The 12,423-nt window shown below is 54.3% G+C and overlaps 5 protein-coding genes across 5 annotated transcripts; all 5 read right to left on the bottom strand.

Annotated features, from left to right (window-relative positions):
• Positions 1-423: 423 nt before the first annotated feature.
• On the bottom strand, positions 424-2,447 carry BDY24DRAFT_374173 (alpha/beta hydrolase). The gene is made up of 9 exons (XM_076638379.1): positions 2,271-2,447; positions 2,097-2,172; positions 1,879-2,008; positions 1,734-1,779; positions 1,573-1,605; positions 1,165-1,482; positions 955-1,061; positions 747-828; positions 424-654 (listed from the first exon to the last, which is right to left on the bottom strand). The coding sequence occupies exons 1-9, from the start codon at positions 2,332-2,334 to the stop codon at positions 536-538; spliced, it is 975 nt and encodes a 324-aa protein (XP_076501295.1). The 5' UTR covers positions 2,335-2,447; the 3' UTR covers positions 424-535.
• Positions 2,448-2,457: 10 nt separating this feature from the next.
• BDY24DRAFT_10504 (RlpA-like double-psi beta-barrel domain-containing protein) lies at positions 2,458-3,839 on the bottom strand. Its single transcript, XM_076635821.1, has 3 exons — positions 3,060-3,839; positions 2,906-2,986; positions 2,458-2,828 (listed from the first exon to the last, which is right to left on the bottom strand). Exons 1-3 carry the CDS (start codon positions 3,548-3,550, stop codon positions 2,615-2,617), a joined length of 786 nt encoding a protein of 261 aa, XP_076501294.1. The 5' UTR covers positions 3,551-3,839; the 3' UTR covers positions 2,458-2,614.
• A 35-nt stretch (positions 3,840-3,874) lies between these two features.
• Positions 3,875-5,856, bottom strand: BDY24DRAFT_374167 (uncharacterized protein). The gene is made up of 9 exons (XM_076638378.1): positions 5,538-5,856; positions 5,265-5,447; positions 5,019-5,082; positions 4,791-4,930; positions 4,675-4,713; positions 4,508-4,585; positions 4,340-4,426; positions 4,157-4,220; positions 3,875-4,080 (listed from the first exon to the last, which is right to left on the bottom strand). Exons 2-9 carry the CDS (start codon positions 5,378-5,380, stop codon positions 3,913-3,915), a joined length of 756 nt encoding a protein of 251 aa, XP_076501293.1. The 5' UTR covers positions 5,381-5,447; positions 5,538-5,856; the 3' UTR covers positions 3,875-3,912.
• Positions 5,857-6,063: 207 nt separating this feature from the next.
• On the bottom strand, positions 6,064-8,720 carry BDY24DRAFT_374163 (nicotinamide/nicotinic acid mononucleotide adenylyltransferase). The gene is made up of 10 exons (XM_076638377.1): positions 7,915-8,720; positions 7,818-7,844; positions 7,709-7,748; positions 7,546-7,623; positions 7,239-7,441; positions 7,040-7,128; positions 6,868-6,968; positions 6,691-6,780; positions 6,538-6,597; positions 6,064-6,446 (listed from the first exon to the last, which is right to left on the bottom strand). The coding sequence occupies exons 1-10, from the start codon at positions 8,405-8,407 to the stop codon at positions 6,290-6,292; spliced, it is 1,338 nt and encodes a 445-aa protein (XP_076501292.1). The 5' UTR covers positions 8,408-8,720; the 3' UTR covers positions 6,064-6,289.
• A 2,411-nt stretch (positions 8,721-11,131) lies between these two features.
• Positions 11,132-12,423, bottom strand: BDY24DRAFT_10428 (uncharacterized protein). The gene is made up of 2 exons (XM_076635810.1): positions 12,137-12,423; positions 11,132-12,037 (listed from the first exon to the last, which is right to left on the bottom strand). Exons 1-2 carry the CDS (start codon positions 12,200-12,202, stop codon positions 11,306-11,308), a joined length of 798 nt encoding a protein of 265 aa, XP_076501291.1. The 5' UTR covers positions 12,203-12,423; the 3' UTR covers positions 11,132-11,305.

The raw sequence follows: 12,423 nt of genomic DNA, 5'->3' as shown, positions 1-12,423 counted from the left end.
CGGGCGAAGCGTGTCCGAAGGTCGAGCTCGAAACCAAACTCGCCTGCTTCCCCCTCGTTCTTCTGCAACGCTCAAATGTCTACTCCTCGAAAGGAGACTCCTCTACTTTCCTTGATTCTAATTTTCCAGAAGACTACCCTTCCCTGATCGAAGCTGAAATTCACGCGATGAACAACGGAGGCTCGTTCGTCCATCAACGAGTCAATCCTCCGGGTCTTCTTCCTCCGATAGAGGTTCGTATTGGTGAGCAGACTTATCCTCCTTCTACCCGTAGGTGTTTCTTCACGATCTCGAGCTGAAAACGCTCCCCGAATCTTACAAAAACCTTCCTACAGCTCGTCACACCGCCAACGCCTCCCTCTCCCCTCCTCCGCTCATCTCCTCTTCGCCAAACGTTCTCTCCCCTCACACGAGAACAAGCAGCAGAAAAGATGATACATGCATGGGCAAGTTTTAGTGTAAGCAATTACGTAGGGTAGCTCATCTCCTTCTTTCCTATACCTCCCTCGAACTGACTCGACTCGAACGATCCGGTTTAGTTCGCGAAACGAGCTCCTCGTCCTCCAGCCTTGGCTCCACCGGGAAGCTTCTCGACCGTCTCGGTGACGAACTTGTGGAGAGTCTGGAAGTACTGGTCCTGGGCGACGGTGTCGTCTGAAAAGGGAAGAAAGAGCGGAGGGGGAGGATCGGACAAGTCAGTTTGGGATCGAAGCAGCGGAAGAGTCGAGTCAGACGAAGATACGTGCTGTGGGTTCCCTTAGCGAAGGATTTGAACTGAGTGTGCTTCTTTCCTCGACCGCTACCACGGTTGTTGGCGAGTTTTTGGAGCTGAACGGGAAAAGAAGAAACGAGGAGTTAGCGTTTGTCTTCTCTTGCTCTGGTCAAGATCCTTCTCGACTTTGAACAGGCGATCGAATGATATCGAACCAGAAGGGAAGAGAGGTCGATACTCACAGTCTCCATCTGAATCTTAGGCACGATCTCGTCCTTCTCGCCGGAAAGAAGGAGGATTGGGAGGTCGGCCGGGAGGAGGGCCAGCTTGTCTTGGGAGGGCCAGATTTCTGAGAAGATTGCGATAAAAGACGGAGAGACGGTAGAGGCAGTCAGCACAGAAACGACGTGACGAAAGATCGACGAGGGAGACGCGTTCAGGAAGGGACGAACGGTGAACGAGGAAAGAGAGGAAGGAGAGATTGGGGATGAGGTGAGGGATGAGGGAAGGGATGGAGAGGAAGGTGTTCTCGAGGATGAGAGCGGCGGGGACGTTCTTGTTATCGGCAGCGAGGTTGATAGCGACAGCTCCTCCGAGAGATTGGCCGTAGAAGATGATGGGAGTCTGTCCAAGCACCGCGTGGTTCGTTATGAAGTCGAGGGCCGTCTGAGCATCGATCTTGATTCCCTTCTCGGTTGGGGATCCCTCGGAGAGTCCGTAACCACGATAGGAGAGCATGAGAACGTTGAAATTCATTTGGGTATTGAGAACTGACGGGGAGGAAGAGGAAGGGAGGAAGGTGAGCTCGAGCTCGTTCTTTCGAACGCAACTGAAAAACGAGAGAGCTGAGTTGCACGAACCTTTGGCGATGGGAAGACGGTGACCCATGTTTCCTGAAAGTACCGAGATGGGCGAGAAACAAGTCAGCAAGGGCGGAAGGAGCTTTGCAACGAGTCGAAGGTGAGAGGGAAAGGCGATGGATGGGGAGGAAGGAGATGGGATGGAGGGCGAGTGGACGAACCAGCGTTGGCATGGAAGTAGATGATAGTAGGTCGAGTTTTGTAGTACTGAGATAGATCAAGATCAGAGAGTAAAATCAGCTAGCAGTCAGAACGAGCGAAGCGTCGGTGAGAAGGAAGGAAGGAGAGGTCGATGGATGCACTCACCTTGGTCGCCAGCATGAGATAAGCTTTGAGCTTGACACCATCGGAAGTGGTCAGCTCCGGCTCAGTGTAGACCATGTCGTGCTCTGAAGGGAGAGCGACAGTCGTCCGAGAGCCTTCTGGATAGGCAGATCTGAATCGTCGAAAAGAGACAGCACACGATCAGCTTCGACCTCTCTTTCCCCCTTTTGAACACAATTCCGACAGCAAGGAACACTTACGGGTAGATCCCTTTAGCCTGCATGAAATATATTCCTCCAATTGTCGACGCCACGACGAGTGCAATGACGGACAGCACTTTGAACGGAGAAGGAGGGAAGGGGAGGTCAGCTCGTCCAAGCTCCCCGATCTCCTTCCGTCGCAAGGACGAGCACAAGAAGAGAGGGCATACTCACAGACTTTAGCCATAGCGATAACGAAGCCGAGGAGAGTCCAAGTTGACGGTGAGAAGAGGCCCATAACGGAAAGGGGAGAAAGATGCGAGAGGAAGGAAGGTGGACGGTTGAGGTCAACTCGTCGGCGCGATTCTCGATCCGGAAGACTCTCGCTTTCGCATATTTATCTCTCTGGTGCGAAATTCGGGCCTCGTTGGAAAAGGTATTACTATATGGCCCAGTTGAATAAATAGAAGAGTACGAGAAACGAACAAAAACAAACAAGGGATCTGGTAGATGTCGAGAAAGAGAAAGAAAACGAAACGCGACGTCGAGACCAGCTCGCTCTCCCTCTACTCCTCCTTCTAGTTCACCCAAGACCAGGTCATGGGCACAATCCCAACGTCCAATCCTCCAGGAACCAGTGCTTGGAAAGCCCCCTGCGTAAGATCCAAGCTCCTTTCGCCGCAGGTAGTACATCGGTCGGCGACTTGGGCGAGGACGGTTTGGTCTCCGTAGGTGATGAGAAGCTGGTTTCCGCAGATAGGGTTGTCGTTGGGGTTGGTTCCAGCGTATCCTCTGTGAGGGAAAAGGTGGGAAGAGGTCAGGAACGAGAGAGAGAGAGAGAGAGAGGGAGAGAGAGGGAGACGACTCACGGCCACGAGTCGAAGAGAGTGCTTGAAACGGCGACAATGAGGTCCGAGGAGGTGTTGGTCCAGCCACAAGCTCCAAGTCCACTGTAGGAATCATAAGGGAGAGAGGTGGGTCAGCTTGAAATTTGAGGGGAGAGGAAAGAAAGAAAGAACGGACGTGTAAAACCAGGTCGCGTTTCCATCGAAGGGTCCATCTCCGGCAGCATCCACCGAGACCGAGGTTGAACCAGTCGAGGTAGCCGTAGCAGCAGTACCTGTTGAGGTCGAGGAGGCGGTCATCGTCGTCCAAACGGTTGAGGTCCTGGTGGAGAAGATGGTTGAGGTCCCGTCGTCTTGTTGAGCTCCAATCGAGGAGATGGCTGAGGCTGAAGCTGAAGCTGTAGGAGTTGCTGAAGCGCTGACGGCCGACGAGGTGATGGTAGCAGAAGCAGATCCAGAAGATGCAGGGCATACAGCTCGCTTTGCTTGTCTCCTCTTCTGGACGGCTCGTTTGTGAGGTTCGGCGTGGGAGGGTGGGAGGCGGGATCGTCGAAGCAGAGCGGGAGTGTGCTCGCGGTAGTATTCGTCGTTTCCTCCCTTAGGGAAGGCGAGGGTGGAAGGGAGGAGGAGGAGAAGGGCTGGGAGGAGAATTTTGGCGAGGGAGAGCATGGTTTTAGGTGTAAAGTTGGGGGTGGGGGTGAAGTCGAGGAGGGAAGGAGGGTGAGGGGAGGTGAGGTGAAGGGAAGACGCTGCCTGAGCTGTCGAGCTGGAGGAGAAAGAGGGAAGGGAATAAAGAGCGTGGGGTTTTGAATGGATGGTGGACGTTGGAGGTCAGGTCAGCATTCCCGAAAAAGAATCCAAAAGACGTTGGATACGGAAGAAGCTCAAAGAGGAGGAGGAAAGTGAGCTTCGACGGATGAGGAAGGGTTCGAAACACGCAGCTCTCTACCCGCCTCCTCTTGCTCGGCGCGACTGACTTTCTCAAGATAGAAAGTGAGATGGGTAGCACATACTGATACGACTCGAGACAGCTAAGCGAGTTGAGTGGTGGCCTTCGAATCCTTCTCCTCGATGGTAGAAGCCGGATCCGTCGTCGAGGTTTTGGCGTCGTCCTTGACTTTCTCGAGCTCACGCCCAACCGCGGTCTTGTCCTCTTCCGTCTTGATCTTGACTTTAGCATCCGCAGACTCGTTGTTGATCTATAAGGGGAGCGACGAGGAGGAAAATCAAAGTCAGGGCAGGGTCGAAATTTGAACGAAACTGCGACGAACGAACCTGAGTCGAAGAACCTTCTCCCTTCGAAGTGGATTCGTCCGAATGGGATGTGGCTCCCTGAATTCTACCGAACGGAAGGTGACCAAGTAGATACAAGAAGGTGCAATCTCGTAAGCTCGATGTAGCCGTACGACCTCGTCGCTCGCTCTCGTCGTCTCAAGGAAAAGCTTCGAAAGAACTCACTCGTCGTTCCCCAAAGCGTCGTTGGTGGCATGAGCCTCAGCTTTGGTAGGAGCAGGCAAAGCAGGTCTCACAACCTCGGATAGGACTCTGATAGAAGAGCCGAGGGAAGGGAGACCATCAGCGCGGGTCGGACGGACGTTTGACGGTTGGAGAGGACGCGGAACTCACCTCTTGATCTTCTTGAAGGAGGTACTCGTTCCGAGTCTAAAGATGGTTCTATGAGACTGAGATCGAGTCATGGGATGACTGATCAAAGGAAAAAAGCCAGGGAAAGGAGATTTGGTCAGTCAACGACGGCGACGCGTCGAAGAAGGTCGAAACCCGAGTGGACTGACGATGAAGCTCCAGGATTCGAACTGAGTCCGATGGCATGTCTGTTTTGATAGAAGGTAACAGTCTTAGCTCAAGTCTCAGTGCTAGGAAAGAACGAGAAGGAGAGAGAGGTGCTCACGATCCGATCGACGACGACGCGACCTCTCCCGCTCTGGCAGCGTCCGTCTCGGCCGCCTTCTCCATCCCGTTGAAGCTGATCAGAGCCTTTCTCTTGGGTCTCCCGACTCCCAAAGTCCTTCGTTTGATTCCCAGGGAGTTCTACGACGGTGAAAAGGCGAGGAGACGCGCGACGGTCAGGAAGTTGAGTTCGGCTTCGAGGTTTCAAGAGTACAATAAAACTACTCACCTCGTTCACAGGTACGGCAGCAGATACATGTTTGCTGCGTGCCAGAGCTCGAGCTTCGTGCTCCCTTAGAAGACAGAAGAACGGAACGAGAAGTAAGAAAGGAAGTCCGTCAGCTTCGACGACGGAATCCGCTCTCGACCTCTCGACCTCTCGACCCTTCGCCCATCTTCCCGACCTCCGATCTTCTTCTGCTCCCATCTGCGACCTTCCCTCATTTAACTTGGACGTGATAAGGACGCGACTCACTTAGCCAAACGAATCTCTCGACCCGTCCTTTCAGAATCCCACTCCGAAAGCAAGTCGACATCTCTGTCGTCGTCGTCGAGATCGAGTTCAGCATCGACGTCCTTTCCCGAGTCCATCCACTCGTCCCCCCAGTTGTTGAAAGGGTCGTCCTCGAGCTTGTCGAGCAGTCGAGGTCCGAGGAGTCTGGGAAGAGGAGATGAGAGAAGAAAGGAAGGAAAGGTCAGCTTTCTTTCGCTCCACCTCGCTCGCTTTCGAGCTCGACGAGATCCTCACCTTCCCTGGTCTTCGTGCTTGATTCGTGGAGTAGCTCTTGGAGTAGGGTAGAAGGGAGTGTTGAGACTGGGAGGTGGCCTGATGAAGGAGGGAGAGGAGAAGGATGATCGTGGAGGAGAGGGAGAGGATTGAGGCGGGGGAGAGATGTGGGAACTCGGCTGATCCTGAAGGTGGCGAAAAGTCGCGAAACAGCGAGGGTTAGTTTGGGTTGTAGAGAGACAAGAAAGGGGGCAAGCTAATCACTTGATGCATGCTGAAGTGAGGGAAGGTTGGTTTGTGAGATGGGAGTTAGGATGGAGGAGGAAGAAAGGGAAGGCGAGGGAGGGAGGGAGGGCAGATTCGAGCGCAGGCTTCGTTGACGACGAAAGAGAGGGATGCGAGAAGAATTTTCAGCCTGGGACCAAGAAGATCTACCAGGAGCCTGGTAGAGAACAAAAAGTAATGGCGAGAAGTTTGCGTGGCGAAGAAGATGAGAAGGAAGACGACGCGCTCTCGCCGATCTCGTCCGACGAAGAAGAGAGAACGAAGATCTATGTATCCAAAGAGAGAACAATGGGAGGCATGCAAATGCTAGGAAACGGATAAAGTGTAGGGTCGAAAGGTGGTACAACGGGAAAGTGGGGAAGAAATACAGAAGGAAGAACGACCTCGTCTCCTCTCGACGCGTCGGGAGCTTCCCCTCCTCCGCTCGTGCCCGACCCCGAACACGACCACAATCCATTGAGGAGAAGGTAAAAAAGAGATAGGAACGTCTAGCTCCTTCCATTCGGCGGTCCTGAACCCTGACCTGCGACGAAGAACTTCTTTGCGTCAACGTCGGCGGGAGGAGGAAGAGGAGGAGTGGGCGAGGGCGGTGGGGCGATGGTTGGAGAAGGAGTGATCTCAAGAGGAACCGAGGTCGGGGCGGTACTGCAGAGCACAAGACGGCATTGAGGAGAGCGTCAGCGAGAGAAGAGCGCGAAAGGAAGGGCAGGGGAGTCAAGGAAACAAGTGAACGAACATCGACTGATACAGCTGCTGCTCCATGATGTAGTGGATGACCGAGTTGGGTAGGAGGTATCTGAAACAAGCAAAGGAGAGGTGGGACGAAGGAATCAGCAAACGCTCCTCCGAGAGAGTGGACGAAGGGGAGAAGGCAAAAGACGCGACTCACTTGATGCTCATTCCTCTCCGAACGAACAACCGGACTTTCGTCGACGAGATATCGTTGTAGATGAGTTGTTTCACGACGATGATGTTCTTCCTGCTCGCAGGAAGTCGAAGGTCGGTGTAAGTCGTCAGCGAAAAGAGTCTCGAGAAGTGAAGAGAGAACAGAAAGGACGCGACGAACCGATGATGATACAGGATGTCGTGACTGAGCAAGAAAGCCCACACGTCTGAGCCCGATCGCTCGACGATCAGACATCCGAAGTTTCCGAGGATGACGTGAAGCTGGAGAGAGAACGAAGAGAAGGGTGAGCAACGAGGTTCCGAGGAGAGGGAAACGAAGACGGTCAACTCACATCAGGCTCTGCCCAAATCCCGGGCTCTCCGAACGACTCGATCAGATCTCCACCAGCTAAAAGCATGATCTTGATCTTCCTGACTTGACCTGTTGCAGCGAAAAGGGAGACGGGGCGAAGGAGAATGAGTGAGCTTCGTCCTCGACGCCGACGTTCCCCTCCCTTCGCTCGACTCGAAAAAAGAAGACGATGAACTCACCGTCCTTTCCTCGAACTCCTCCACCAGCTCCATTCAGCTCCTCCTCGAAATGCTGCAGCACCACTGCCGTCCTCTGATAACTTCCTTGCCCAGCCTCCCAGGGATCGACCATCAACCACGTCGACGTCGACTCGACCGCCAACTCGCACATCTTGACTCGGTGAACGGCGGGAGCGAGACCAGATTTCTTGTAGTGGTCGGACCTGGAGTGAAAGGAGCCGGAAGGAAGGGCGAGGAGCACAAGAAGAGTCGCGTCAGTCGAGCTCGTCGAGAAAAGCGGGAGGAAGCGAGGTCGAAGGGAACTCACACTGGCGAGTAGTAGCCTCCGAGGATCTCGTAGGCTCCCTCCTCGACGATTTGATCCTTCGCCATTTCGAACATTCGACTGGAAGAAAGAGAGGCGGCGAGAGAAGGCTCATCAGTAACGGACGCGTGCGAGAGGCAGGAGGAGGGAGAGCTGAGGGACGAACAGATGGAGGTAGGTTGGAGGGGAGAAAGATCCACAGGCAACTGGAGAAAAGAAGACGGACGATGAAGATCAGTAGAGCAAGTGAGCGAGCTGGAAAGGAGAGGACGTACCGATAACCAGAGGAGTCTTCGTGGTGTCTGTCGAACGAGCAAGCTTCGGTCAGCACCATCTTCTCGAGCTAGTAGAGACGAACGACCTTCGACTTACCTTCCCAAGCTCCCTTCAACCTGTGCTTCGGGAATCTATAAGGTCCAGATCCATCGAGGAACTTCCCCGAGTCTCCGAGGTTGGGTACGAGGTCTAGATCTTCCTGATCCTCAGCGTCTGCTTCTCCATCTGAATGATCGTCTGTTCCTCCTCCTCCAAACGAAGATCCTTCCCCAACCGACTGAGGTTCCGATCTCGGTGGCGAGGGGACGATGGTCTGAGCCGAAGCCGAGGGCTGAAGAGGGTAGTTTGGGTTGGCGTTGTAGTGATTTGGGAGAGAAGGCGTGTACGCTGTTCCTCCGTTCGATCCGTTGGTGGAAGTGCTACCGGTTGCCGAGCGAGCGTGGAGAGGTGTTGGTGGACGGGAACCGGATCGGGAGCCAGGTTGGGAATGGGTCCCATTCGAGGTCGCTGGTGTGAGGTTCAGGGGAGGAGGAGGTGGGGAGGAAGGAAGAGGAGGAAGCGAGGAGAACGTTGGATAGGATGGGGACATGGATCGAGAGAGGTCAAAGAGTGGGACCTCTGGCTCTGCGAGGTGTTCGGCGAGTCCAGTAAAAGGTGGGGAGTCGTCATGGAACTGAGGAGGAGAGGAGGGGAGGAAAGGAAGGAGGAGGAGAGGTCAGGTCGAGTCATGAGCTGAAGGGAGAGAGGCAAAAGAGGTCGCAACAGTGAGAGCCTTCAACCGTAGACCTCAGCAAGCGTCAAGGGAGTAGCAAGAACTCCCACGCAGAGGTTCCAAGTAGATCTCGGTATCGCAGCTCGAGATTTTTGGGAGGAAGCAACCAATGAAGGTCGCACGAGCCTTTCTCTCCTTCCTCGGAGTGCGGCCCGCACCTCTTTTCTCCCTCAAATTTTGTCAAAATCCTTCTTCTAGGATATGCCTAGAAGCTTCTCACTGGTCCTCGTGCTCCCATCAGAGACGAAAAGCCAAAAGGGGAGATGGGATCGTCTCGTTTCCCTTCGAGCTGAGCTCATCCTCGATTTCGTCGAGCTCCTCCTCGACTCTTTCGATTTCTCGACAGGAATGCTCGACTGTTGCTTCCTCCTCTGCCTCCCAGCCCCTCCCCTCTATCCAGAAATGGTCGAGAGCCCTTCTTGACCTCGATAAGGGCGATCACCATCTCGATCTGAAGAGATAAGAAGCGAGGACGATGTCGTCTGCCCGGCTGGACCCGACCTCTCTTCTTTCTCTTTTCCTCTCCCGGCTCTGCACCTCGAGATAGAAGAAAGAAGAGAAATCTACTCACCGATTGTATGCTCAGGGAAGTGATAGGGATCGATTTGCTATGAAGCATCGTAGCTGGCTTGGAAGTCCGGAAGCAAGAGACCGACGAAGGGAGGTAAAGAGGAGAGAGGTGGCCGACGCTGGGGAGGAGGAGGGAGGAGCTTGATTGTCGATAAGGGAGATCTGGCGAAGAGTGAAAGTGGTGGGTTGTAGATCGAGATGAAGCAGAAGAGGGTGAGAGGGTGGTGGGAGGGCGTCGAGTTGTGGGTAGGAGCTGAAAAGAGGAGGGAAGAAACTTGAGGAGGCAAACTCCCTCGAACCGCCGGTTCGCTGCTGACAGTCGCGTGCTCGTCTCCCCTTTGCTCCCGACCTGCCATCACGCTGAGGAGCAAAAATATCGATCTCGCTGTTGAGACGTCGGCAGAAGATGTTCACCCGAGAATCAACACCCGAACTGTCAACGGATCTGATCGGAGTGGCTAGTGAGGAGAAGGAGTTGGGCTGAGCTCGAACGAGTGAGCTTCGTCGGTACTTCCTCCTCTTTTCCTGCGTTTTCCTCCTTTCCCTCGTCTAGTCTCGCAGAAAGTATAAAACTTAGCTGGACATATTGATAGTCTAGATGTACCTCCGACTCTCCATCGCTTTTCAAGCTCGTCAAGCTCAGCTCAGGACAAGAAGAGAGGAGGAGCCAGCAGGGCTGAGAAGGTTACGTCGAACTCTCTTGACTGGCACTCTCTTTCGACCTTTCCTCCTCCCTCTTCGGACTTGAACACGTCGTTCAGCTCTTCCCGAGAGGCTGAGAGAGGGTTACGCACTTCTCGGGCAGGTTATCTCTCTATCTCTGGCCAGATCTGACCCCGCTCATCAACCCCTCCTTTCGGGCGTCCCTCCGACCTCTCCTCTCTCCTCTCTCTCTCTCTCTCTCTCTCTCTTCTCCTCTTCGACTACTACAGCCTCGATGTCAGATCTCAAAACAGTACTCATCATCGGAGCTGTAAGTATCAGCCCTTCCGGGAAATACCTTTCGCGAAGCGACTGACTTCTACGACTGTTTTGGTTGGTTCGATCCCAGTCCGCTGCAGGTTCTCTCCTAGCTTGAACCCTCGTACGCAAGCTATCCAACACGCACAGGATCATTCTGGTGGAGAATGATGGGGATAGAAGAGACGGAAGAAAAGGAGGAAGAGGAGACGGGTTTGGGCGCGACGCGTCGAAGCCTTCATTTTTTGACTGTGTTTCGCTCGCTCGGTCGCTCTTTCAGTCCCCTCCTCCCTCTGTCTCTTCATAGTGGAAGTAAGCAGAATGATTTCTATAGTGATGATACCTCAATCCTGATATTTCCGCCATCTCCCCAACCAAACCCCCCCAACCCTCCGCACCTCCTCCTCGTCGTCCATCCACCACCCCTCCTCCTCCTCCTCCTCCTCCCCTTCCCCTTCCAGTTCGTACCGCTCGTCACTCTCATAAACAGCCAACCACCCACTCCTGAACCCCCCGCCATCTCCCAAGGCGGCATTCTCAGCTTCCTGCGCGGGTCTGCGATCGAGCGAGACGAGCGAAGGGGAGAGGATCGTGTGCAGGGAGGAGGGAGGGAGGGAGGGGTAGGAGATCATGGTCAGGTAGGAGGTGAGTTGGAGTTGGGGTTGGAGTGGAGAGGGTGAGAGGGGGTTGGGGGAAGGGGAAGGAGAAGGGAGAGAGGAGGAAGAAGGGCGTGAGAGGGAAGAGGGGAGAGGCGAGAGGGAGAGGAGGAGGAAGCGGGTTGTGTTGCCTGAGTGAGATCGAGTCGGAATTGGATTGACAGTAGAAGGAAAAAATGTAAAAGAAAGAGAATGTAACAGAGAACAGTTAGCTCGCAAGAAAGCACGGCTCGACGTCAAGATCCAGACGCGTCGAACCAAAAAATCGAAAAAGTCGAACAAACTCACCTTTCTTATCCTCAATCCCCTCCCTCGCACACTCCAGCCCCTCGTAGATATCCACCACCACTCTCGAACAGATCGCTGCTCCCCTCCCTTTCAGCTCACCCTTCCCACTCCCGCTCCCGTTGCTGTTCGATGAGTGCGACGACGGAAGCAGCGAAACCGCCGCGTGAGCAGTCGACGTGACAGGTATCCGTTTCGCATTGGGCAGGTGTTCCGAAAGGAAGGTTTGGCACTGAGCTAGAGCCTACAGACCACCAGCAACAGGATCAACGTGAATGAGAATGAGAAACGCAAAGGGGTGAGCAAAGTGCGACGCGCCTGTCTCCCGTCCCAAACACTCGTCTCTCAAACTCACCTGCTCATGACTCCTAACCCACTCGATCCCCTCCAACCCGCTCTTCTCCACTCCTTCGTGATCGCTCGAGACGACCAGGCAGTGCTGGACTTTGGTTCGGAGTTCTTCTCGGACGATGAGGCGACCTTCTCGCGACGAGGAGGAGGAAGGTTGGAGGAGGAGGTCGAGGGTTTCTAGGACGATTCCGTTCTTGGAGTTTTCTAAGGGTGCGAGGTGGAGGATTTGACGTGGGGAAGAGGAGGGTGGAGGGAGGTAGGTGTAGATGTCTATGGGAGGAAAAGGAGAGGGAGGGAGGGAGAGGGGGTCAGGTTTGGGAGTTGATTTCGCTGCTCTTTGACGGGAGTGTGAAGCCAAACGGAAGGAAGCTTGTTCTGTAGAGAAACCGGTCGAGCCTAGTTTCGATCTCTCTCTAGACATGCGAACGAGCAGGAAGGCGAGAAAAGATGCGAGCTCAACCGTCCCCTCCTCCTCTCCCTTCGGGTTCCCCTCCGAACACTCCTTCGTGCCTCCTCCCAGCCCTCCCTCCCACCTCTCGACTTGATTCCAAGATCTCCCAAACTCACCTTTAATAGTCTCCCTAGGCTCGTAATCCACGGAATCCCCGAATCGCTCGAAAGCAGCCTGAGCGAGCAAAGGGAAAGGAGCGTCGAGGGTCAGCTCGAGTCTCCTTCTCTCTTCTCTCGACTCTCCTTCGATAGAAAGAAGACAAGAGCGACTGACCTGATGAGTGTACGTTCCTGGAGGCCCTAGATACACTAGGAGGGGTTTTGGAGGTTCCGAGGGCATGGTTACAGGAGAGAAGCGAAGGGAGGGAGGGAGGGGGGGAGATGAGCTTTGTCGGCAGGAGTCTTTCGTTGGTTGGGCTGAGTTTGGGAGGATGACAGCGAAACGATCTGGGCGTTAAGATCGGGATGAAGGAGGATATAGAAGGCGGTCAAGCTGATAGCGATCCTTTTCGGTCTATAGAGATGGTCGGCGTTGAAAGCCAACAACTCTCTCGAAGGAAG

This window comes from Mrakia frigida, assembly GCF_051309035.1.
Source record: "Mrakia frigida strain ATCC 22029 unplaced genomic scaffold BDY24scaffold_1, whole genome shotgun sequence".
NCBI lineage: Eukaryota > Fungi > Basidiomycota > Tremellomycetes > Cystofilobasidiales > Mrakiaceae > Mrakia > Mrakia frigida.
Note: the sequence above shows the minus strand (reverse complement) of the source record. Positions and strands in the feature narration are given on the sequence as shown.

Coding starts and splice junctions, on each gene's coding strand:
- BDY24DRAFT_374173 (XM_076638379.1), bottom strand. CDS start 2,334: ATGGGCCTCTTCTCACCGTCAACTTGGACTCTCCTCGGCTTCGTTATC. Junction 2,009..2,096: donor CAGGCTAAAGGGATCTACCC/GTAAGTGTTCCT, acceptor TCGACGATTCAG/ATCTGCCTATCCAGAAGGCT. Junction 829..954: donor CTAAGATTCAGATGGAGACT/GTGAGTATCGAC, acceptor TTTCCCGTTCAG/CTCCAAAAACTCGCCAACAA.
- BDY24DRAFT_10504 (XM_076635821.1), bottom strand. CDS start 3,550: ATGCTCTCCCTCGCCAAAATTCTCCTCCCAGCCCTTCTCCTCCTCCTC. Junction 2,987..3,059: donor AACGCGACCTGGTTTTACAC/GTCCGTTCTTTC, acceptor TGATTCCTACAG/TGGACTTGGAGCTTGTGGCT. Junction 2,829..2,905: donor ACTCTCTTCGACTCGTGGCC/GTGAGTCGTCTC, acceptor TTTCCCTCACAG/AGGATACGCTGGAACCAACC.
- BDY24DRAFT_374167 (XM_076638378.1), bottom strand. CDS start 5,380: ATGGACTCGGGAAAGGACGTCGATGCTGAACTCGATCTCGACGACGAC. Junction 4,221..4,339: donor GACGCTTTGGGGAACGACGA/GTGAGTTCTTTC, acceptor TCCGTTCGGTAG/AATTCAGGGAGCCACATCCC. Junction 4,081..4,156: donor GAGAAGGTTCTTCGACTCAG/GTTCGTTCGTCG, acceptor CTCCCCTTATAG/ATCAACAACGAGTCTGCGGA.
- BDY24DRAFT_374163 (XM_076638377.1), bottom strand. CDS start 8,407: ATGTCCCCATCCTATCCAACGTTCTCCTCGCTTCCTCCTCTTCCTTCC. Junction 7,129..7,238: donor AGGAGTTCGAGGAAAGGACG/GTGAGTTCATCG, acceptor TCGCTGCAACAG/GTCAAGTCAGGAAGATCAAG. Junction 6,447..6,537: donor CAGCAGCTGTATCAGTCGAT/GTTCGTTCACTT, acceptor TGTGCTCTGCAG/TACCGCCCCGACCTCGGTTC.
- BDY24DRAFT_10428 (XM_076635810.1), bottom strand. CDS start 12,202: ATGCCCTCGGAACCTCCAAAACCCCTCCTAGTGTATCTAGGGCCTCCA. Junction 12,038..12,136: donor CAGGAACGTACACTCATCAG/GTCAGTCGCTCT, acceptor TTGCTCGCTCAG/GCTGCTTTCGAGCGATTCGG.